Genomic DNA, 23560 nt, shown 5'->3' on the forward strand with positions numbered 1-23560 from the left:
TAAATCCGTTTTCTAGGTCATACTCTCAGCCCAGAGTAATGGCTAAGTTACCTCACTTCTCTGTACCTCAGTTTCTCCATCTACTTCAGAGGACTGTTGAGGGAATTAATAATGTACTGCATGTAAAGTTCCCGGCACACTGGAAATGCTCTAGAAATGTGCTGCCGGTGTCAGCACTATAAATATGAGCAATCGCATCACCAAACCCACAGTGTGGACTTTTACGTGCTATACCTCACTTATGAAAAACGTACCTCTACCAAAAGTCAGAAAGCTATTTCCATTAAAACTGGTGCGTCTCTACTGGTCCCACCACACTGCTTCAACGTGATGCCAAAGCAGCAGTAAGGAAGGGTGAAAGGCGTCATTAGTGCTCCAGTATAAGGGTCTCCAACTGCCCTACGGAGCAGTCCAATCTTCACTGAGCCACGCAGCAACGTGCCCTAACAACTGAGCAACCAGTCACAGCTGATTTGAGGCGCCCAATTAGCTGGTACCTCACTGACACAGAAACTTTCCTGCAAACATCCTCACCCAAGGAAAAGCTTCAGAATATCTTATAGTAGCCTAATAAGAATTTTACAGATAGAGAAGTATAGACAGTACATAGTTTTTCAGCCCCATGTGCCTAGGGGCACAGGCTTTGAGAATAGCTCTTAAAGGGTAAAATACCCTGTTAATGTCTTTAACCTTGTGATTAGGTCTAAAATTCCTTACCCTGCTGTGAAACTTGGCAGTTCGATAAGACTTGGGCGACAGATTGTATACCGTGTAGTGGTCAAGATGTCTGGAATCCAAAAAGCTTCGAATATCATCAACCTGATTCCTGAATCCTATGTCAACACTGTCCAGAGGAAAGGACATCACTGGGAAGGTTAACACAGAAAGAAAATAGGTTAAACAGGTCTGCTGTCACAACGGGCAGCAGTTGAGAGCTGAGCCACTGAGCTGTTAATACACGTGAGGAACTTACCAATAATTCTGGAGGTAACGTAAGTGAAGTCTAAATCTCCCTTCGTGTAGCTAAAAGCAAGACAGGAAAGGGCATTCATTAAAATGATCCAAATATCCCAAGATCTCTCTCTCTCTCTCTCAGCCACCTGCGCATCACATCCCTGGACATTTCCATCCAGTAGCCATATTTTGATTTCCCTCAAGGCCGTCTTCTCTCTACCAAGGAAGCATTGTTGACAGAAGACAACCCACACGCTCAGGAGCACACATCTACCCCTCCAAACGGGGCACCCCAAAATCCTTTGTAGATGCCACTTCATGAACAGAATCCATCTCAGAGGAGAAAACACTGCTAATTTATTAACGCTGATTGTCTCAGCCTCTTCACCTACAGGAAAACAGTTCCCCTAAGTGTCAGCAGCAAGCAGGTAGAAGAGGAAGTGATGGAGGAAAAACAGAGGACCCTTTGTTGAGGCCTATAAGGTGCTAGTTGGAGACTGAAGGTAAAGGATAAATTTATATTTGAACAAAAATTAAAATGCTGATTAATATACTGGACTACACACATGGATTTCTGCTTTAAACCCACATTTTGTAACTAAATGGCAACCCACTCCAGTATTCTTCACTGGAAAATCCCATGGACAGAGGAGCCTGGAGGGCTTTAGTCCACAGGGTCACAAAGAATCAGACACAACTGAAGCGACTTAGCCTAGCACAGCACACTGTAACTTAAAAGGACCCTAGAACTTTCTAATTCTTAATGTTCAAAAAAATATATGGCCCGCTTGTAAAAGTTTCATACAGGAGAAGGGTAGGAAACTTCTCCCAGTAAATAAATGTTAAAGGGCTATTAAAATATAAAAACAAAGTGCTGTTTTGAATACAATCCATAAGTACTGCTTACTTGGATTGCATGTGCATTATTATCTCACTTAATTCTTGAACCACTAAAGACATAAACCTTCGCAGAGTATAAAAGTAGAGCTCCAAGAGATTAGTTAATGTGCCTTAGGTTAACAAGGGCAGGTACTGCGTTAGAATCCAGGATGATGGATTTGAAAGCCAGGGATGGCAACCACTATCCTCTAATGTACCAGTGAGCCAAGTCCTCCTAGCCTGTGCTTTTAGCTTCTCAAAGACTCAATCTGATGACTTCAATGGCATTCCTCAATCAGACCCCATGCGACTGCATCACAAAATTGATCATCTTTGAGGCAGATAAGCAGTTGGCAGGTAACCAGATCCTCTGGGGGCACAAAGTCCATTAACGTAAAGGGAAGAACGCACATACCTGGTAACAGATTGTATAACTCTGGAAGACGTGTCTTTGAGAGTGTCTTTCAAGTTGTCCTTTAGGTTGCTAAAGAGCCTCCCTGCCCCTCCTTTCACCATGTCAAAAAGACCTCCGCCATAGCTGGGCTCCATGTCTGGAGATGAGGCACCTGCCAATGGAAATCAGAAAAAGAAGTAATAGCAGAAAAAGAGGTAATGGGTTTCCCAGGTGGCTCGTCAGTAAAAAAAAAAAAAAAAAAAAAAAATCTGCGTGCCAATGTAAGAAATGCAGAAGAACGCGGGTTCAACCTCTGGGTCTGGAAGATACCCTGGAGAAGGAAATGGCAACCCACTCCAGTATTCTTGCCTGGAGAATCCCATGGACAGAGGAGCCTGGTAGGCTACAGTCCATGGGGTCACAAAGAGTTGGACACGACTTAGCAACTAAGCATGATGAATATGTGGCATGGATGAGGAATATCCCCTTATTATTAGAAGCTACCCACCAGTCCATTCTGAAGGAGATCAGCCCTGAGATTTCTTTGGAAGGAATGATGCTAAAGCTGAAACTCCAGTACTTTGGCCACCTCATGCGAAGAGTTGACTCATTGGAAAAGACTCTGATGCTGGGAGGGATTGGGGGCAGGAGGAGAAGGGGATGACAGAGGATGAGATGGCTGGATGGCATCACTGACTCGATGGACGTGAGTCTCAGTGAACTCCGGGAGTTGGTGATGGACAGGGAGGCCTGGTGTGCTGCGATTCATGGGTTGCAAGGAGTTGGACACGACTGAGAGACTGAACTGAACTGAACTGAACTGAACCCTGTTCCCATTTGGGGACTGTTTCTTACCATAGCATAACAGCTTATCAAGATTGATACATGAAGGAAGTAGGAATCTGTGCTGCAAAGTCACTTCAGTTGTGTCCGACTCTGTGCGACCCCATAGACCCCATAGGAATAGCAAGGCTGGGCCAGAACCCAGGTGAGAGGGACTCAGACTCATACCTGCTGGTCTGTACAACCTGCCTGGCTGTTGTTTATATTAGCTTCCTCTGCACAGATTCCTCGGAGAAGGCAATGGCACCCCACTCCAGTACTTTTGCCTGGAAAATCCCATGGCAGCCCACCAGGCTTCCCTGTCCCTGGGATTCTCCAGGCAAGAACACTGGAGTGGGTTGCCATTTCCTTCTCCAATGCATGAAAGTGAAAAGTGAAAGTGAAGTTGCTCAGTCGTGTCCGACTCTTCGCAACCCCATGGTCTGCAGCCTACCAGGCTCCTCCGTCCATGGGATTTTCCAGGCAAAAGTACTGGAGTGGGGTGCCACTGCCTTCTCCGAGGAATCTGTGCAGAGGAAGCTAATATAAACAACAGCCAGGCAGGTTGTACAGACCAGCAGGTATGAGTCTGAGTCCCTCTCACCTGGGTTCTGGCCCAGCCTTGCTATTCCTAACTGTAAGAACTTGGGAAGCCTTTCTAAGCCTCTTTCTTGGTGTCTATAAAATTGGGATAAAAATAATGCCTACTTCATCAGAAAACATTAAATAAGTGTATTTTAAGCTATTAGCATGCTGCTGCTGCTAAGTCGCTTCAGTCATGTCCGACTCTGTGCGACCCCATAGACAGCAGCCCACCAGGCTCCCCTGTCCCTGGGATTATCCAGGCAAGAACACTGGAGTGGGTTGCCATTTCCTTCTCCAATGCATGAAAGTGAAAAGTGAAAGTGAAGTCGCTCAGTCGTGTCCGACTCTTCGCAACCCCATGGTCTGCAGCCTACCAGGCTCCTCCATCCATGGGATTTTCCAGGCAAGAATAGTACCTACTATATTAAGGAGTCAACAGATTTGCAGCTATACTATTTCTATGCTGCACCCTGAAATTCCTATGTTGATATTTTTTCATCTTTGTTCACTTTTCAACTCGATGATGACAAAGGGCAAGAATGGCATCTCTTCTTTTCTTTAAAAAAAAAAAATGCAGTATTTGTTGTATACTTCAAAATATGTTAAGAGGATAGATCTCTGGATCTCAGGTACAGTAGAACACGGGACCTTATTTAGCTTACAGGAGCAAACCTCTGTAACTCTGAATCTGTTGTTGACTGAGTTTCCCTTCATACCTCCCTCAGGACAGGGGAATGGATGCACATCTATGTTCCAACCTGATCAGTTATTTTAAATGACAGGTAGATGCATGCGTGTGGACAATGGCTAAATGTGTCTGTGCGAAGTCTGGAGAGAAAATTTTAAAACAAACAAACAAAAAAAGACGGATCTCATGTTAAGTGTTCTTACAAAACAAAAAGCAAGCCACACAAAAGAACACAGGAAAATTTTTGGAGGTTGTGGTAATAGTATCATGACTATATGCATATATCTAAACTCATCAAGATGTATACATTAAATATGGTGATGCTGTATATATCAATGATACCTCAATAAAGCTTAAAAATTAACTACCAGAAAAAGGAAAGTTGGAGGAGGAATTTATAAATGAAAATGTCTTAAAAGACCAATCAACCAAGTACAATGCATGGAACTTAATCCGAACAAACCATAAAAAGTTAATGACAATTCTCTAGTGGTCCAGTGATTGGGACTCTTGAGCTTCCACTGAAGCAGACACGGGTTGGAGCCCTCATCAGAGCCAAAAAAATTACATAAATAAATAAAAAGTTAATGACATTTATGGGCAATAAGGATTTGAACAATTAACTGGGTATTCAACATTAAGGATTTATTGTTAATTTTTAGGTATAATAATGATATTGTCATTATATTACATGTAGTCCTTATCTTCTAGAATACTGAAATATTTATAAATTTTAAATTGCAGTGTTTTATATTTTAAAAAACAAATAGAGAATAATAAAATATTCATGTAATAAAACCCTGAATTGTTAACATATACAGCACTATTTGCTAGGTATTATTTTAAACATCTTACCTATGCTCACTCATCCCAAAAGCATACTTATGAGGTAGATAATATTATTTTTCCATTTCATACATCAAAAAAACCAAGGCACAGAGGTTAAGTCACTTGTCTAAGTGTATATGGCTCATTGGCTAATAAGTCTTGGGCAGAGTTTGGGATTTAAGCCCTATGCAACCTGGACAAAATTATCCCTCTTTCTTCTCCTAATACTATCTTGAATTTAATATTTATCATTCCAAATAATTTCTTTAAACTTTTCTTACATATGTAGGTATCCACAGGTAATACATTAATATTATTTTTCATGTTTTCAAACTGCATTCTCCTTAACACTTAGTATGGTCAGACTTTAACATTTTTACCAGTCTGGTGAATGAGACAACATCTCCTTTTGGTCTTATTTGTGGTTTCCCTAATTATCAGAAAAGGAGGTATCTTTTGTTGTGTTTACTGGCCAGGTAGTTGTTCTTTAAACCATACTTCACTATATCTACTAAACTCCTCCGAGCTGTAGGAGTTCAAACACATACCTATAAATACATGCTGACTGTAATGTGCTTATCTCTTGATCACAAGAGCTTTTGATGGCCAAGTCACCATTAGCCATCTATTTGAAAACAAGGCTCTATTAGAAATTGCAAAGAACAATCAATGAACAGACACACGAATAAACACTTGTAAAGTCTACCACTTACCGAGTTCTCTCAAGCACTAGACTCCACTTGGACTTTTATGTTAGTACAGTTTCATGTTGTGGGAGATGAGGAGGGTGTTTATTATCCCCATTTTAAAGGCAAAGAAACAGAAGCTCAAACAGGGGTAGCAACTTGCCTAAGACCTCAGCTAATGAGCAACAGAGTCAAGGATTCAAGCTCAAGTCTGTAGCATTCCAAAGTCTATGCCACTCCTACCATTGCACACTCCTCCACAGCTCCATTCCAGTCCACAGTTTCAACAGCTGTATTCAGGAAGATCCTCAGCTGCCTCACACACAGCCATCCCTCTCCAACTCTTTGCCCCTCTCCACCTCCCACAGGTCTGCCTTTCATCTGGCTGCTCTCAGCAGCAGCTGTCCTCCCAACAAGCCCTCTCACAAATCACTGCATCTGTCAGACCAACCAAACCAATCTCATTACTCCGGCAGCTGAGCCTCTGTCGCCCCCACTGCTTCACAGACCTATATAATTGCCAGGAGCCAGCCCAATGAGCAGCTCCTCCTAGGCAAGGGCTAGGGCCACAGATCTAAGAATGTTCTCTTGTGTTCTGCTTCCGTAAGAAAAAGGGCATATTATTTCCCTTTAAACACACTCACACATAAAAGGCTGTATCGTGTTTTCATTTTAAATACAGCAAAGATAGGGCAACATATGCTTATAAATCCTCATTTCCACCCCAAGTTCCCATTCCAGCCTGAACACCATTCTCATATATGATTGTTCTAAGAGATGACACCAAATTGATTATTCAGACCTCTCTCTGACTCTCGATTTCATGCTGGAATAGAACTCCAAGACACCAACCTATTAAAAGATATAAATATCCTTGATTATCTAAAAATCAGGCTCTTATCATCACTCAGGCTGCATGCTCTGCTCATTAGAGCCTTGGAACCCTGCAGAAACCAGAGCCATTTGGCAGAGCTACAACGTCTGCAACCTCTATATACCCAAGTTATATGTCAAACTAACCCGGACGCAAAAAAGAAAAGAAAGACACCATCTGACATTACAGGGCTTTGAGGAGGGTATTTTGGCTTTCCCTAATGAGCTATATGAGTGTCAGAAGCACAGAATCTAAAAAGGATTTTGGAGACTCAGCTTGTTAAGAGGAAAAGCAGAAAGTCTTTGAAAAGTGACATAACAAAGAGAGAAACAGTGACACGCAGGAGAAAGACAGTGACTAATAGATCAGGGGTCGACAAACCACAGCCCACGGGCCAAACCCAGTCTGCTGTCTATTTTTACACAGTCCGTGAAATAAGAATGGCTTTTACCACTTTTAAATGATTGGAAAAAAAGTCAAAAGAAGAATAATGTTAAACACACTTAAAAACTACATGAAGGTCAAATTTCAACGTTTATAAGTATAGTCTTAGTAGAAAACAGCTATACTCATTCATTTACACACTGTCTATGGCTTCTCTCATGCTATGACAGCCAAGATGAAGAGTTGTGATGGAGACCTTATGGCTCATAAAATCTAAAGTACTTACTATCTGGTCCTTTATATAAAAAGTTTTTTAATCCTTGCACTAAATGGTTGAAAGATTCTGCACTGGAATCCAGATCTTGCCACTTCTAACACTTTTCTAAATTTTTCATGTGAAGAACACACACCCTGGGCTTAGAAAGAGTCTTTGGAGATTTGAAGGTCTAAGAGGGTAGGAGAGGGGAGGTCAGAGTTGAGACAGCATGAGAATGCCACCCAAGGAGAAAGAGTCCAGGTCTGTGCTGCTAAGGCTCCAGGTAGAATCCTGTTTTGTGAAGTCTTTTCATTTTAAAACCTAATCCCACCCAAGATAAGCACAAGAGAACTGCACTTTGCCCCCTGTGTCATTTATAAGGATGTGATAAACAAGTTTTTCTTGGGATTCCTAATGTTTAGGAAACTAGAAACAGCATCCTATCTCTCCCAAGTCATGAGAACTCACCATGGCTATGACTTGACCTGTTCTTACTCACAAAGTGACATCAAATTTCTCTCTCCTAGGAGAGATTCTCTTCCCATGGGTCTATTAGTCAGCTGTTTGCTCATTTACTTATACTAAGTATCAGTCCAAAAAAGATTTGAGATGATCTGATAGTTATTTAGAATTTAAAAAATCAATGTATTTTTCAGTTCAGTTCAGTCACTCAGTCATGTCCAACTCTTTGCAACCCCATGAACTGCAGCACACCAGGCCTCCTTGTCCATTACCAACTCCTGGAGTTTTCCCAAACTCATGTCCATTGAGTCGGTGATGCCATCCAACCATCTCATCCTCTGTCATCCCCTTCTCCTCCTGCCCTCAATCTTTCCCAGCATCAGGGTCTTTTCAAATGAGTCAACTCTTCACATCAGGTGGCCAAAGTATTGGAGTTTCAGCTTCAACATCAGTCCTTCCAATGAACACCCAGGACTGATCTCCTTTAGGATGGACTGGCTGGATCTCCTTGCAGTCCAAGACTCTCAACAGTCTTCTCCAACACCACAGTTCAAAAGCATCAATTCTGCACTCAGCTTTCTTTATAGTCCAACTCTCACATCCATACATGACTACTAAGAAGACCAGAAAAATGTTAAGGCTGGTCTTAACTGTCTTAATGTAACTAGAAATAAAAGAAAAGTAAGTGTGGGTATTTTTCATAAACATCCAATTGATTAGTTAGCTGTGGACAAAACACCCTGAGAAACACTGTGAAATAAGAAGGCAGATGTTGACAGACGCCTTATCTTGGAAAGTCCACAGTGCATGCTGGGCATTCCCCATATATGCTTTCATTGCTAATGCAATATATATATATATGCTTATGACACTCTAGGCTGCATATAATTTCACTTGGTAACCCCTAAGAAAGGATGTTCCTCCATAAAATACTGTCACCAAAAGAAAAAGAAGGTATGCAAATATTTATGCATAAAGATGTTCCCTGAGACTTCAGTGGTTAAAAATATGCCTTCCCACGCAGGGAACGTTGATTCGATCCCTGGTGAGGGAACTAAGATCCCACAAGCCATGGGCAACTAAGCCCACCTGCTGCGAGACAGCCTGAGTGCTGCAACTAGAGAAGCCTGCAAGCTGCAGGCTGCAATGAAGACCCAGTGCAGCAAAAAAAAAAAAAAAAAAAAAAAAAAGATGTTCACTGAGGTACTGCTTACAATGGCAAGAGACAATAAAGGATGTATTGTCCCACGGTAAGAGATTGATTGAGTATCTCTAAGAATGCAACTAGCTCCTAGTTATGAAATTAGCTATTAACATTACTTTGTAGAAGAGTACAGATGCTCACGACAAAAGGCTAAGTGAGAGATAAAGAGGATACAAAAACGCACAGTACAATCTAATTTTTGCAAAAGAAAAATATCCGAGTTTAGAGAAAGAATTCAGATGATTTAATAAACATAAATAGTAAACATAAAATAAAAATTCAAACTTTCTTAATTGCTGGCACCAATCTTAACTCTTTATGCAGTGTGTGTGCTCAGTCATGTCTGACTCTTTGTGACTCCATGGACTGTAGTCTGCCAGGCTCTTCTGTCCATGGGATTTCCCAGGCATGAATACTGGAGTGGGTTGCCATTTCCTACTCCAGGGGATTTTCCTGACCCAGGGATTGAACCCAAGTCTCCTGTGTCTCCTGCATTAGCAGATAGATTCTTTACCATTGTGCCACCTGGGAAGCTCAAATTCTTTATACTGTGCTGTGCTTAGTTGCTCAGTTGTGTCTGACTCTTTGCAACCCCATGAACAGTAGCCTGCCAGGCTCCTCTGTCCATGGGGATTCTCCAGGCAAGAATACTGGATTGGGTAGCCTATCCCTTCTCCAGGGAATCTTCCTGACTCAGGATTCAAACCAGGGGTCTCCTGCATTGCAGGCAGATTCTTTACCAGCTGCGCTACCAGGGGAGCCCCAAATTCTTTATAGAGAGTATTTAATCTTCACAATTATCCTATGAAGGAGATACCAGACTATCTCAATTTTCCACAGGAGGAAACTGAAGCAAAGATACATCAGTGACTCACCCCAGGTCCCACAGTTAGTAAACCAGGATTTTACTCAGGCAGGCTGCTCCAGAGTCTAGGCTCATAGCTGCAACATTTTCAATTTTATTTTAATATATTTATTTTTTGTCTATGCTTCAAGGCATGTGGGATCTTAGCTCCCCAACCAGGGATGGAACCCAGGCTCCCTGCAATGGAAGCACTGGACCACCAGGAAAATCCAAGCTGCTACATTTTCAAAATAGTTACAGCAATTATATCTAAGTGGGAGAATGATAAGTGATTTTTTGTTGATAGACTATAACTTCTAAGCTTTCTATATTTTATATTCATTAGGTTTATAATTTAAAATATGTTATATAAAATAAAGACAACAGCCAAGTGATCCAATGTTAAAATTCAGTTTGTCCTTCAATAGATACAGAGACCTCCCTCCTCTGCATGTAATTCATATTAGTTCACAGTCACACAGGAGTTTCTCAGCCCAGCCTATGAGATACAAGCAAATGTTGCCCATAAGCCCTTGAGTATTTGTAGGCAGATTCTTTACCGTATGAGCCACCAAGGAAACCCCTGAGTAGCCCTATATAGATCTTTAACTCCATTCAGGCTGGGAACCTACCACAAACATTTTTCAGTACTTGACTCTATTTCTAAGACCTAAGACCTGCTCCATCATGGTAGTAGCTGTCTCAGCTCTGGTAAGATAATCCAGTACATTAAGAACAAGGAAAAGATGGCAAAGGACTCTTGGCAACAATTAAAGTTCTTGGGATATCAGCCTTCCCCAGTGGGTTCTTTGGGCCTCCACAAAGACATTTCTACACAACATCACCTTTCCCACCTCTGGAAAGTCTTTGTCATTCAGTTCTAGTAATTATGAATTATGCCATAGTGTTCAGGATCAGCCAGTATGAGGGATAACTGATAATCCAAATTCTGACATGTTTATCTTTTCATATTCACATTCTTTTGCACCAACAGGGCATTTTCCTTTGTACTTATTTAAGTGCCATCAAACTACAAATGTCCTTTCCTGGCTTCTACAAAGTTGGGATAGAAATTCCCAAAACTAAAGGGACCTTGAAGAGATGCACCATTAGCCCCTATGCTAGGATATTACTGTTTCTTCTCCTCAATACTTGGCAAAGGGGCAAAGAACCAATGTCATCACCACAGAAGGCTTTATCATCCTTGTTTTGTAGCAGATTCTTCAAATTCTTGGCTTCCATTATTCAAGAAATGGATCACATGGGGATAACAACTAGATATATCATGAAAAATCCTGCTACCTTGGCTTCTAAAATCAAAGACTGCTTAAACCTCATTCCCAATTCATCTCAGTTCAAGGAATCTTAAAGAAAACAGGATGGACTTTGGGCAGAGAGATCTTAGACTGAAGACTTAATTTTTTCACTTAAAATCTGTGTGACTCTACACATGATTTTTCACTCTTTTAAAGCTGCTTCTGCCTTTGCAAATTGGAACAAATTAAGAAAAAAAGCTTGCCTACATGTCTCATGGTGTCCAAAAGATCAAATGTGATCATGTATGTCAAAGTGATTTTTAAGTAATAAGATTTTCTAAAACAATCAGGAATTTTTATTTTAATTCTTATAAATTCAGTTCTCATACAAATGAGTCAGTGGACTGGATTCAGTTCATTTCAGTCATTCAGTCGTGTCCGACTCTTTGCAACCCCATGGACTGCAGCATGCCAGGCTTCCCTGTCCATCACCAACTCCCGGAGTTTACTCAAACTCATATCCTTTGAGTCAGTGATGCCATCCAGCCATCTCATCCTCTGTTGTAACCTTCTCCTCCTGCCTTCAATCTTTCCCAGCATCAGGGTCTTTTCAGATAAGTCAGTTCTTTGCATCAGGTGGCCAAAGTATTGGAGTTTCAGCTTCACCATCAGTTCTTCCAATGAACACCCAGGACTGATTTCCTTTAGGATGGACTGGTTGTATCTCCTTGCAGTCCAAGGGACTCTCAGGAGTCTTCTCCAACACCACCGTTCAAAGGCATAAATTCTGCTGCACTCAGCCTTCTTTATAGTCCAACTCTCACATCCATACATGACTACTGGAAAACCCAAAGCTTTGACTAGACGGACCTTCGTTGGACAAGTAATGTCTCTGCTTTCTAATATGCTGTCTAGGTTAGTTATAACTTTTTTTCCAAGGAACAAGCATCTTTTAATTTCACGGCTGCAGTAACCAGAGGGCTCAGACAAACCTTTTGCACACCAGGACCCAGAGACCCCATAGACTGAGACAGAACTGTGTTTGAGTGTCTCCTGCGGAGGTATGGGTCAGCAGTGGACTGCTGCAGGGGCAGGGGCTCAGGGTACGGTAGACCAGGGGATGGCATAAGCCCTCTTGGAGGAGGTCACCATTAACCCACCATAGAGCCACCAGAACTTACACAGGACTGGGAAACAGACTGGTGGAGGGCACAAACAAAACTTTGTGTGTGCCAGGATCCAGGAGAAAGGAGCAGTGACCCCACAAGAGACTGATCCAGACTTGCCATGAGTGTCCAGGAGTCTCCAGTGGAGGCGTGGGTCGGTGGTGGCCTGCTGCAGGGTTGGGGGCACTGAAAGAAGCAGTGTGTGCATAGGACCTTTTGAAGGAGGTCACCATTATCTTCATTACAGCCACCATAATTTGGCCTCAGGTCAAATAACAGGGAGAGAACACAGCCCCACCCATCAACAGAAAATTGGATTAAAGATTTACTGAGCATGGCCCCGCCCATCAGAACAAGACCCAGTTTCACCCACAGTCAGTTTCTCCCATCAGGAAGTTTCCATAAGCCTCTTATCCTTCTCCATCAGCGGGCAGACAGACTGAAAACCACAATCACAGAAAACTAACCAATCTGATCACACAGACCACAGCCTTGTCTAACTCAATGAAACTATGAGCCATGCCCGTGTGGGGCCACCCAAGATGGATAGGTCATGGTGGAGAGTTCTGACAAAACGTGGTCCACTGGAGAAGGGAATGGCAAACCACTTCAGTATTCTTGCCTTGAGAACCCCATGAACAGTATGAAAAGGCAAAAAGGTAGGATTGGATTAGAGATAACAAATTTCATAGAAAAAAAAGTAAGTGAAAAAACTGACACACCCTATGCCAAACAAAGTTTTAAGAGTCAAAGCCACCACACTCAAAATATGGTGTTTAAGTCAAAACAGGGATAGGAGTCAACTTCTGCTACTAGCTGGATATATAGCCAATTTATCAGGCTCTTGATATCCTTATCTGCAAACTGGAAGCTTTAATAGAATCTCACACAGGATCTCAGTGAGGATTATATAAGTCAAAGTTCTACAAACTCTCAGCACAGTGCCTGGAGTGTTGTGCACACTTATTAAATGATAGCTATAAGGTGGCTCTGGGGAATGAAAAGAATAAAGCCATGAAAATGCTGTCTCCAGCGGAGTTAAGCAGCCTCGGAAATTAAAAAAAAAAAAAAAAAAAAAAGCCATGCTGTTCCGTTTCAGGTTTGATGAAGACAGACAGTAGGGACACGTGCGACAAGGACAGAATCTCTTTCTAGAGCTTCTGCTACAGCACATGTTAATTCTTCACATTTGATAGTCCAAAATCATGAGTGTTTAACAGAGGTGAACCTCTTTATAGTTCTGGTGCTTCTTCTTCCCACCCTGAAGTAATCTGGTATGTAATATGGGGAACAATTATATGCTGTTTGCACGACTAATATTCAAGTTCACACAGAATCAAAAATACTGGCTTTTGAAATACTGAAATACTTCTGTACTATTTGGCACATAACATGAGCTACGAAACTATAAGTCACTTGATGACATTGCACAGCAGTGGCCCTAGACATGGACCAGTCTGGCAGCTGCTCGACAGACCAAGGGGGCAGAGGCCTCGGTGTGTGCGGCTTCCACCAGCAGTTCTAAAGGAACTCAGCGCTGGCAGGCACAGGCCACAGAGCAGGTGAAGTCAGTGATGCTGGCCTTGAGCATCCAAACCAGGAAGGACCCTCAAAGTGCAGCACAGTCCTGACACATCAACAGCATACTCAGGCCTTCTGGTACTGAAATAACGTGCCTCTTTGACAGTCAATTTATCAGGGATGTTGCAGAAAGGACCCGATGCCATTCCCTACATCAAGCCAACACTTGTAAATGGGATCATTTAGCTAGTGAAAAAGATACTCCAGAGAATGTCCCAAATCAACACAAAAGATGGATATTTGAATGATAAATTATGTGTGCTATAAATACTATCACATACTAAACAGTTACATGTGCATATGTATATTTACTTGTTTAGAGAATATACTTTATACTATATATTTACATTTTATATTTATATATATTTTATACTTTATATTTTAGAGAATATATTATATATTTATTTATATATTAACTTATCTCATCATGACAGTTATTAAAGATTTTACTATCACTTCTGATACCATCAAACCAGTATATACAATATTTCTGCACCCACTTTCAGGACTTTGATAGGAGGGGCAACCCCAGCTCCTCACGGAGCTAAGAGGCCATAACAGAATCATAGACTCAAGGTCTCAAAGAAGACGGAAATGGATGATTCGTTAAGTCTCTTTCAGTTGTAAAATTCTTGGAGACTATCATCATTGTAAAAAGGTCATCTGTGAAGCACATGCCCTAGACTAGGCACACTGCTAAGCAGTTTCCATACACTACTAGATTAGGCCTTCACAGTAAGCCTGGTGGTCCTTGGGAGTCCCACTGAGGAAACTGAGGCTTTGGTAAAGTTTAGTAACCATGGTGGCAGAACGAAAGTGAATCTAGGTTTAGCTGGATTCAAAGCCTCTGCTTATTTATTTATTTGGCTGCACTGGTCTTTGTGGCAGTATATAGGTTTAAACAAAATTTTAAAATTTATATATATATATTTTGTTGCTGTTATTAGTTAAATTATTCAGGACCTAGTTTCCTGACAAAGGCTTGAATCTGGGCCCTCTGCATTGGGGCCCAGAGTCTTAGCCACTAGACCACTACAGAAGTCCCTAAAGCCTCTGCCCTTACCCCCCTTCCCATTCTGAAGTCTTGCATAAGAACTCTGTCCCTACTCTTGCACCTCACTTTGCACCTCCATCCTAGGATGTGGAGTAGTTTGAACAACACAAAATTATTTGTGAATGAGTCTGACCCATGCACCTTAATCCCAGCACTTTGGGTCTTCGGTAACAGGAAAAATGTTCCACACTTCCTCATACCTTCCTAAAATCTTTAGCACGATACCTGGCACAGAGTAAACACTCAATAAAAGGACATGAAACTGGGCTGCTGCAGAATGCAAGAATCAGAGAGAAGATGGTAGAGGTGGCAAGAAAGACCAAACAGATCAACTTTGGGAAAGACTTTGTCTTGGCATTATTGTAGGCCGCAAATATAACCAGATGCTTTCACTGTCTCCTCGTATTTCTCTGAATTTCTGATTGTAGCACTGTATCATCCAGCACCCACTCAGCATGCTTGCCTGAAAGATGAAGATTTCATGAAACTTAACAAGAGCTGGTTGTATTTGCTGCATACAGTTTTTATATTCAGACAGATAAGAGAAGCTAATTAAGTAACCATCTCGAGCTCCTCTTTCCTGAAAGGATCCAAGATATTAAAAAAGGATGATAAGAGTGGAAAGAATGAGAAATAGAGTCAAAGTGAAGAACACAGTGAGACTGAAATTGACTCTGCTATAGAAAAAGGCAAGGCACAGTGATCACAAACAGGCTGGTAATGCCAGGAAAACCCCAGTAAAATGGATGTAACATTTTGTTCATTCAGGGACTGATTGTCAGAGTCAGGCTACATTTGTCAATCCAAATTCTACACAGTAATTCTCATAAAAACAATGCATTGATATTGCTTACTTTCAGTCAACAAATATTTTAAGCACTCATGGTATACCAGGGAAACAGATCTGTCTAGGAGATCTTTACTCTCCAAAACTTGGGCCAAATAGAGGTTCCCCTTTATGAAACAATAATGATCAAATCTAATGAGATCAGAACCCTCAGTGGAATTCTGAAGAAACAGAAAATGTTCTGCCCACCACAAGGCCTCTCAACTCCAGGAAGTGAGGGACCATCACATTTTTACCTCTTTAACAAAAGGTCAAGGCTTAAATTGCATTAAATGGACTATGATATTTCCCTTCTAATGACCAGTCTTGTTGCCTGGAACAGAGAAAACAACACTGTCCATGACAGAGTACAGAGAAAGCAAAAGACTGACAGCCTGCTGAAAGAATACTGCCAAGAAAAAAAATCAAGCAAAATCTTCTTTTCATCATGTGGGTTCCATTTAATGTGGAAAGGGGAGGCAATAGAGTTCTCAAAGGGTGACTAAGAACCCAACTTTCCTCCCAAACAACTCCCATGTTGAGTCATTCAGTCATGTCCAACTCTTTGTGACCCTATGGACTGCAGCCCACCAGGCTCCTCTGTCCATGGGATTCTCCAGGCAAGAATACTGAGTGGGTTGTCATTTCCTCCTCCAGGAGATCTTCCCGACCCAGGGATCAAACCCACATCTCCTGCATCTCCAGCACTGCATATGGATTCTTTATCAGCTGAGCCATTTTCCCAGATACACCAAGAATCTTAGGAAAGCGCTATCTGTTATGCAGATGAAGTTCCAAGAGGACTCTCTCAACCCTCCTCCTTCCAATAAGACTGTCCTCTCTTAGCTCCTCATAGATGGAAATTCTAAAACTATCACTGTAAGCAGACTTCTGAGAGAATGCTCCCACCACTGCTCTCCAAAGGGGCAGCGCTATCATGGACAGATCTTATTTGTTGTTTACAAACTCAGAGCAGATGCACACATACTACACACAACACAGATACTGCACATACACCAAAGGAGCCTCACTACATGCAAAGCATCATGTAAGGAACATGCAGTACCCCACACAATAGACTGACCGATATTGTTGCTCTTATTTTTCAGATAAGGCAAGTGGGTCTCAAGGAGGCAGATTAAGTCATGCAAGGAATATATTTCATAGGAAATATATAATGCCTATGTGATGCCAAGACCCATGCTTTCTTCATTTCATCAATCACATCAGTACATTCAACCACAGGGGTGGAAGTTCTGCTTGAACCGTGAGAGGAAGCAGTGCAGATTCATAACATTTCAAAACTCAACAGGATATCAGTGACATATTCTTATGCTTCATACAGATACACCGTGAAGACAAAATTACTCTCCACAAAGCATTAATATGATTAACTTTAAAAAAAACAGCTCTATTGATGCATATAAAATTGACATACAATAAACTATACATATTTAAAATGTAAACATTCAGTAAGTATTCACATATATACATACGGATACACACATAACCATACACACACACACAGTACTAACTCCAGAGCCTGGGTCTCTGTCTTTCAATACCTTCCAACAGAGTCCAGACTGATTGGAGAGAAGATGAGACAACACACGCATCACCACAAATTACCATCCTTGGTCCCACAAAGTCGTCCCCATTGTCATGGCCGTTCTCTGCTAAACCTCTGTGCTGTGCTAAGAACTAGGAGCCTAGACCAATTGCTTGGGACAATTCAAAGAAAAGGCCATGCACAGCCATGTATGTATCTCAGAGCTCAAGGGAGGCATTAACCAACAGATGCACCATTGTTAACTGCTTTTTCTTTTGCTCAGACTTGCCCACTATTACATATATATATTATATAATATAAATGGTGCAGTTCTATGAGGGATGTTAGAGAAAAAAAATAGCCATGACTTTGACTACTTTTCAGTATAAATTGGAAAAAAATGACAAATCCAAACTATTTCACAGTATGACCCTTTTTATGTGTAACTGTACATAGAACACATAATATATATGCATGCATGCCCACAAAAACACGGAACTAAAAAATGCAAAGATGTACATTTCTCCAAAAATGTAAACAGTGGTCACCCTTGTTTGTTTTCTTGTTTATTTTATTCTCTGTTTTAACTCCATTTTCTTTGGTTTTAGAGGACCTCAGATATCGAAAAGTAACTTAATCATACTACACTGCACAGGCCCCTCTCTGGTTTTATCCTAGATTTTCTTTTTTTCTCATTTCATCTCCCATCCTGGTGATAAAGAGTAAACAGGAGTTCCGAAGAGCTTACTTCCAGCTTGAGGAGAGGGATGCAGGTTGCTGGAAGCAGTAAAGAAGACAGTTTTATGGAAGAAGGAGTATTTGAATTGCAGCTTAGGTAGAAATGGACATTTCAGGCTGAGGGAGGAGAGAAAGCTCAGACCAAGAGAACACCAAGTCAAGGATATACACAAGAAGGGAAAGAACCATACCTGAGTACCAGTTATAACTGTACTGGGGACCATATTCCATACTAAGAACACTGAGAGATGGGTTTTTAATTGCTGTTGCTGCTGTTCAGTCACTAAGTTGTGTCTGACTCTTTGCCACCCAGGGACCGCAGCATGCCAGGCTTCCCTGTCCTTCACTATCTCCCAGAGTTTGCTCAAACTCATGTCCACTGAGTCTGTAATGCCATCCAACCATCTCATCCCCTATCGTCCCCTTCTCCTCCTGCCCTCAATCTTTCCCAGCATCAGGGTCTTTTCCAATGAGTCAGCTCTTAATGGCCAAAGTACTGGAGCTTCAGCTTCAGCATCAGTCCTTCCAATGAATATTCAGGGTAGACTTCCTTTAGGATTGACTGGTTTGATTTCCTTGCTGTCCATGAGACTTTCAATAAATTTCACAGTTTTTAGGTTTCCAGGGTCTTCACTAAATGGAGAGGGAGGAGGGGGATGTTGAGATGGTAAGTCATTTGTCGAAGGGACCAACTATAGTGCATGCTGCACCAGAATATCACGCTGTTTCCTCAGGGAACTGGGAAGAGGGAGAGGGTGTGTTGGGGCTTCCCTGGTAGCTCAGTGGTAAAGAATCCGCCTACAATGCAGGAGACCCAGGTTCAATCCCTGGATTGGGAAGATCCCATGGAGAAGGGTGTGGACACCCACTCCAGCATTCTCTTTATTTATTTTTTTTATTTTTTCCACTCCAACAGTCTTGCCTGGAGAATTCCATGGACAGAGGAGCCTGGTGGGTTACAGTTCATAGGGCCGCACAGAGTCAGATATGAATGAAGCAACTAAGGAGCAGCGGAGGGTGTGTTACAGAAAGGAGGGGGGTGAGCTTGGGAAGGTGAGAGGTCCTCAGAACCCAGAAGGACTGAAGGTCAAGCAAAAGACCAAGAACTTTTGCCTGTTCTCTGTATAACTGCCTGTGGGATTTGGTCCTCACACTGACATAACAAATGACAAAAAAGCAGTTATCAGCAGATTTCGAAGAAGCAGATTTCTAATGACTTCTTAGAAAAAAAAATCTGCAGAGCAGATTAATGCTGCCTCAGACCAGTGGAATTCCCCAGGGCTAGCACACACACTTTAGGACACATTTCAAAAGCCAGAATTCCATCTGAGGGCACCTGAAGGAAATTTCAAGGCAGTACCTTCAACATCTAATCATCAGATAAATGTATTAGTAGTAGTCTGTAATGGGCAGCCTCTGGAGTAAGCCGTGCCCAGCATAAAAATGCTCAGTGAGGCTCAGTGAACTCAGAGTGAGGATACATCTAAATGCTAACTCAACAGGGTACATGAAAATGCTTTGAAAGTGAATCCTGGGACAAAAAAAATAAACAGCAAAACAAAACCCCACAGCAAGCTATCGGAGGAAAATCTGCTACTTAAGTGCAAAGAGAACCGACGACTCCTCATTTCACTGGTCCCAGGACAAAACTGGCATGGACTTGTCTGGGAGACATTCTCATAAAGGCCTCACCACTACCCTCTCCTTTGGGAAAACCAAACACTGAGCAAATTCAATCAAAGGTAATGATGGGAGATACCTAGATCTGGCCTCGGCATGCAGCAGATGTGAGCTGGAGCTCAAGGACACCTTTACCTGATGAGTATAGTTCGTTTTCCAGTATTTCTTCAGACCCCTCCCCAACTCAAAAAATGCCTGTCCACATCTTACTTGTCTAGAGAGTCTCAACAATAAGCACTCCCAGAAAATCAGGGAAAGAGAAGCATTTGGTACCAGCATAATGTAATTGAAAGGACCAAGGCTTTGCAAATACGCAGACCTGGCTTCGTGACACTGACCTTCCTTTCTTATCACCTGTGTAACAACAGGCAGGTTTATTAATCTAAGCCTCAGTTTCCTCAGCTGTAAAATGGGGACAGAGAATATCTTCCTCCCATGTATGTGGTGGAGTTTAAACAACATAATGACAGACAAACATCTGTCACTGGGAAGGCAACCATAATCAGTATTTTCCTATGCATGCCTGTCTTCTTATCCCCTGTGGGGAACTGGAAGAGAGCCTCCTGAGCAGAACCACCATGAGAAAGGGAAGGAAACGGGACTTAGAAATGGTCTGTATCTAGGAACTGCAACATTCTTCCATCCATTTAGTGACCTTTACCTATCTGTATGATCTCATGCAAAGAGAAAGCCTATGATACCTTCCTCATAGAATGATTATAAAGATTAAATCCTTCATCTATAAAAAACACAGTTACATTTACAACTTAGCAAATGGCAACTTAAGGTGGAGGTGCATAAGGTGGTATTGAATTAACTAGAACACTGTTCACAATGGATCACCAATGGGGGCTCTGAAACCCTTTGTCTGGAGTTTTTTCTTATTGTATGAGGATTTGAACTGCAGAGATCAGACATGCAGGAGAATTGTCCTCAGATAAAATCCTCACATGTGGCCCCATGCTGCCTGAGGCAGGCTTACCAAGCAAAGAGAAGGGGTCCCTCCCTGGCACCCACATTAACTAGCTGCTCTGGCTGTCTTTCAGGCTTAATTATGCACCGATAATCCTGACAAGACTGGCGGGGCTGCATTGTAAATCACGACGGTGGAAATTCTAAAATAAAAGCAAGATTAATGATATGACCTCAATCTTAGCATGAGGGCCCGTTAATTGGAAATCATGGACTTAATTGAATTCTGGGCATAGCACAGCCAGCTGGATCAAATCTTCTGAGACCTGTTTCTTCAGGCACATGAAGATAACTGAAATGCACCAGTGATAACAAAGTCAAACATCGGGTGTTGCTGAGGAGACAGATAGTTGATTATTTCCCTGGCATAGAGCTCCCAATTCTGTCGTGCTTTGAAGGGACCATCACCACCATTTCAGCCCCCTTCCTGTCTTCTACATGCTTAAGAGTGCTGTGTACGCTCTTTGAGTCTCCGTTTTGTGATCACTGTGAATGTACACATACAGTACATTCTCAATAAGAAGCAGTCATTATCATCATTCCATATTTATCCTCATCTGCTATCATAAGGGGGGCTTGCCAGGTGGCTCAGTGGCAAAGAATCCACCTGCCAATGCAGGAGACCCAGGTTTGATCCTTGGGTCAGGAAGAGACCCTGGAGAAGGAAATGGCAACCCACTCCAGTATTCTTGCCTGGGAAATTCCATAGATAGAGGAGCTTGACAGGCTACAGTCCATGGTGTCCGAAAAGAGTGTGACACAAATTAGCAACTCAACAACTCTTAAAAGGAGCTTGGAGGTGCAGAAGGGAACAAGAAAGAGTTGTGTGGCTTTTCTTCTCAGGTTGCAGAAGTGGAACCACAAATGACCAGACGAATCATTGTACATTCAGAGCCTCCCTGCACTCGAGGCAGCTTCTACCTCTCCTTGGCATCTGACATAGCAGATTCCAGCATGTCTCTTCTACTTCCTTCGCTCTAGTCTGTGTGAGGCTACCTGCTCTCGGGACAAAGATTACAGGCACGAATCCCCACCCAACACTGAGATGGGTATCACACTCTCCTCTACAGAGAAGGAAGGACGGAACTCTTGAGATGCTGGGTAATGTGTCTAAGGCTTGCCTATAGAACATTCTGGAACCAGGATATCATGCTGTTTCCTCAGGGAATTGTGAGGATGTAGACAGTGTGTTACAGAGGGTGGAAGACAAGATGAATAAAGTAAATGGTCCTCAAATTCCAAAAGGCTTGAGGGTCAAACTAACCTTCCACAGAACAGAGTGATTTAGAGTTACTGGGAAGGAGGTGGGAATGCTTTTGCTGAAAGCTGCAGACAGACAAATTAATGTGCAAGAAAAACTTAGTGAGAACAGAGATGGTGCTTCATTTGTGTCTGTAGAAAACACCCAACAGGAGGCCTACCAAGGTAAACCGTTCAAAATAGGACGCCGAATCTAACGGAATCAAATCTGTAAAGAAACCAAGAGCGCCACTTCGTTCTTACACCAACTGCAAATTGCTTTGAAGTGCTGCATGGTGATAATGGCAGGGGTTATCATTTATCACTCACCTTCTGATGGCTGGGAACTGGGACTCCATTATCTCATTTAATCCTTGCAATGACGTTGCCAAGTTAGCTCTATTGTCCCCCTTTTTCAGATGGGCAAAGTGAGGACCCAGGACATAGATACAGTCACACAGCCAGGGTTCTTCCCCAGATGTGTCTCCTTCCAAAGCCCATGTTCTTCTCATGACATTTTATATATTAGTTAAAAGCTTAAAACATAAAGGGAAACATTCAAACCAGCAAGCATTGTAGGAACAGAGAAGCCAGGTCCTGTGATGTCAGCTCTGTGGATGATCTAAGGATATTCTTAGGACCAGATGTTAAGGAGGGGAAACCTCTAAACATCACTTGCTGGGAAGGCACAAATGAATGAAAACTACATGCTGAGTCTTTAGCAGGCAGGAGAAGAAAGCTGAGGCCAGCTCAGCTCGTGGTCCTTCGTGCAGAGTGAGTGATCACACACTGGGGTGGGGGCAGTGCCTTCAGAGGCTCTTTATACACAGACTGTAAAAAAGCCAAACTTGTAAAAAAAGAGAGCAAAATGGTGGTTACCAGGGTCTGGAGGGTGCGGAGACAGGACTGAGGTTTTAAGGGTACAAACTTACAATGAGCTGAAAATAAGTCCTAGTGATCCAATATGAACAAAGCTAGTGGAGGTGATGGAATTCCAGTTGAGCTATTTCAAATCCTGAAAGATGATGCTGTGAAAGTGCTGCACTCAATACGCCAGCAAATTTGGAAAACTCAGCAGTGGCCACAGGACTGGAAAAGGTCAGTTTTCATTCCAATCCCAAAGAAAGGCAATCAAAGAATGCTCAAACTACCACACAATTGCACTCATCTCACACGCTAGTAAAGTAATGCTCAAAATTCTCCAAGCCAGGCTTCAGCAATACATGAAATGTGAACTTCCAAATGTTTAAGCTGGTTTTAGAAAAGGCAGAGGAACCAGAGATCAAATTGCCAACAGCCGCTGGATCATGGAAAAAGAAGAGAGTTCCAGAAAAACATCTATTTCTGCTTTATTGACTATGCCAAAACCTTTGACTGTGTGGATCACAATAAACTGTGGAAAATTCTGAAAGAGATGGGAATACCAGACCACCTGACCTGCCTCTTGAGAAACTTGTATGCAGGTCAGGAAGCAACAGTTAGAACTGGACATGGAATGACAGACTGGTTACAAATAGGAAAAGGAGTATGTCAAGGCTATATATTGTCAACCTGCTTATTTAACTTATATACAGAGTACATCATGGGAAACGCTGGGCTGGAAGATGCACAAGCTGGAATCAAGATTGCAAGGAGAAGT

The 23560-nt window shown here is 42.1% G+C and overlaps 1 protein-coding gene across 5 annotated transcripts in view; it reads right to left on the reverse strand.

The window, feature by feature from the left end:
* Window positions 1–23560, reverse strand: part of DNAJC6 (DnaJ heat shock protein family (Hsp40) member C6) — a 175660-nt gene that overhangs the window by 57222 nt on the left and 94878 nt on the right. For 4 of the 5 annotated variants that reach the window (XM_006058915.3, XM_006058917.3, XM_044944890.1 and 1 more), the window contains 3 exons: window positions 2249–2399; window positions 974–1023; window positions 718–866 (listed from right to left, as the gene is read on the reverse strand). In XM_006058915.3, coding sequence (XP_006058977.2) covers window positions 718–866; window positions 974–1023; window positions 2249–2399 — 350 coding nt within the window. Of the gene's footprint in view, window positions 1–717; window positions 867–973; window positions 1024–2248; window positions 2400–5863; window positions 6183–23560 lie in introns of those variants that run through there. The other variant, XM_044944889.1, reaches the window with a different exon arrangement.

This window comes from Bubalus bubalis, chromosome 6, assembly GCF_019923935.1.
Source record: "Bubalus bubalis isolate 160015118507 breed Murrah chromosome 6, NDDB_SH_1, whole genome shotgun sequence".
Lineage (NCBI taxonomy): Eukaryota > Metazoa > Chordata > Mammalia > Artiodactyla > Bovidae > Bubalus > Bubalus bubalis.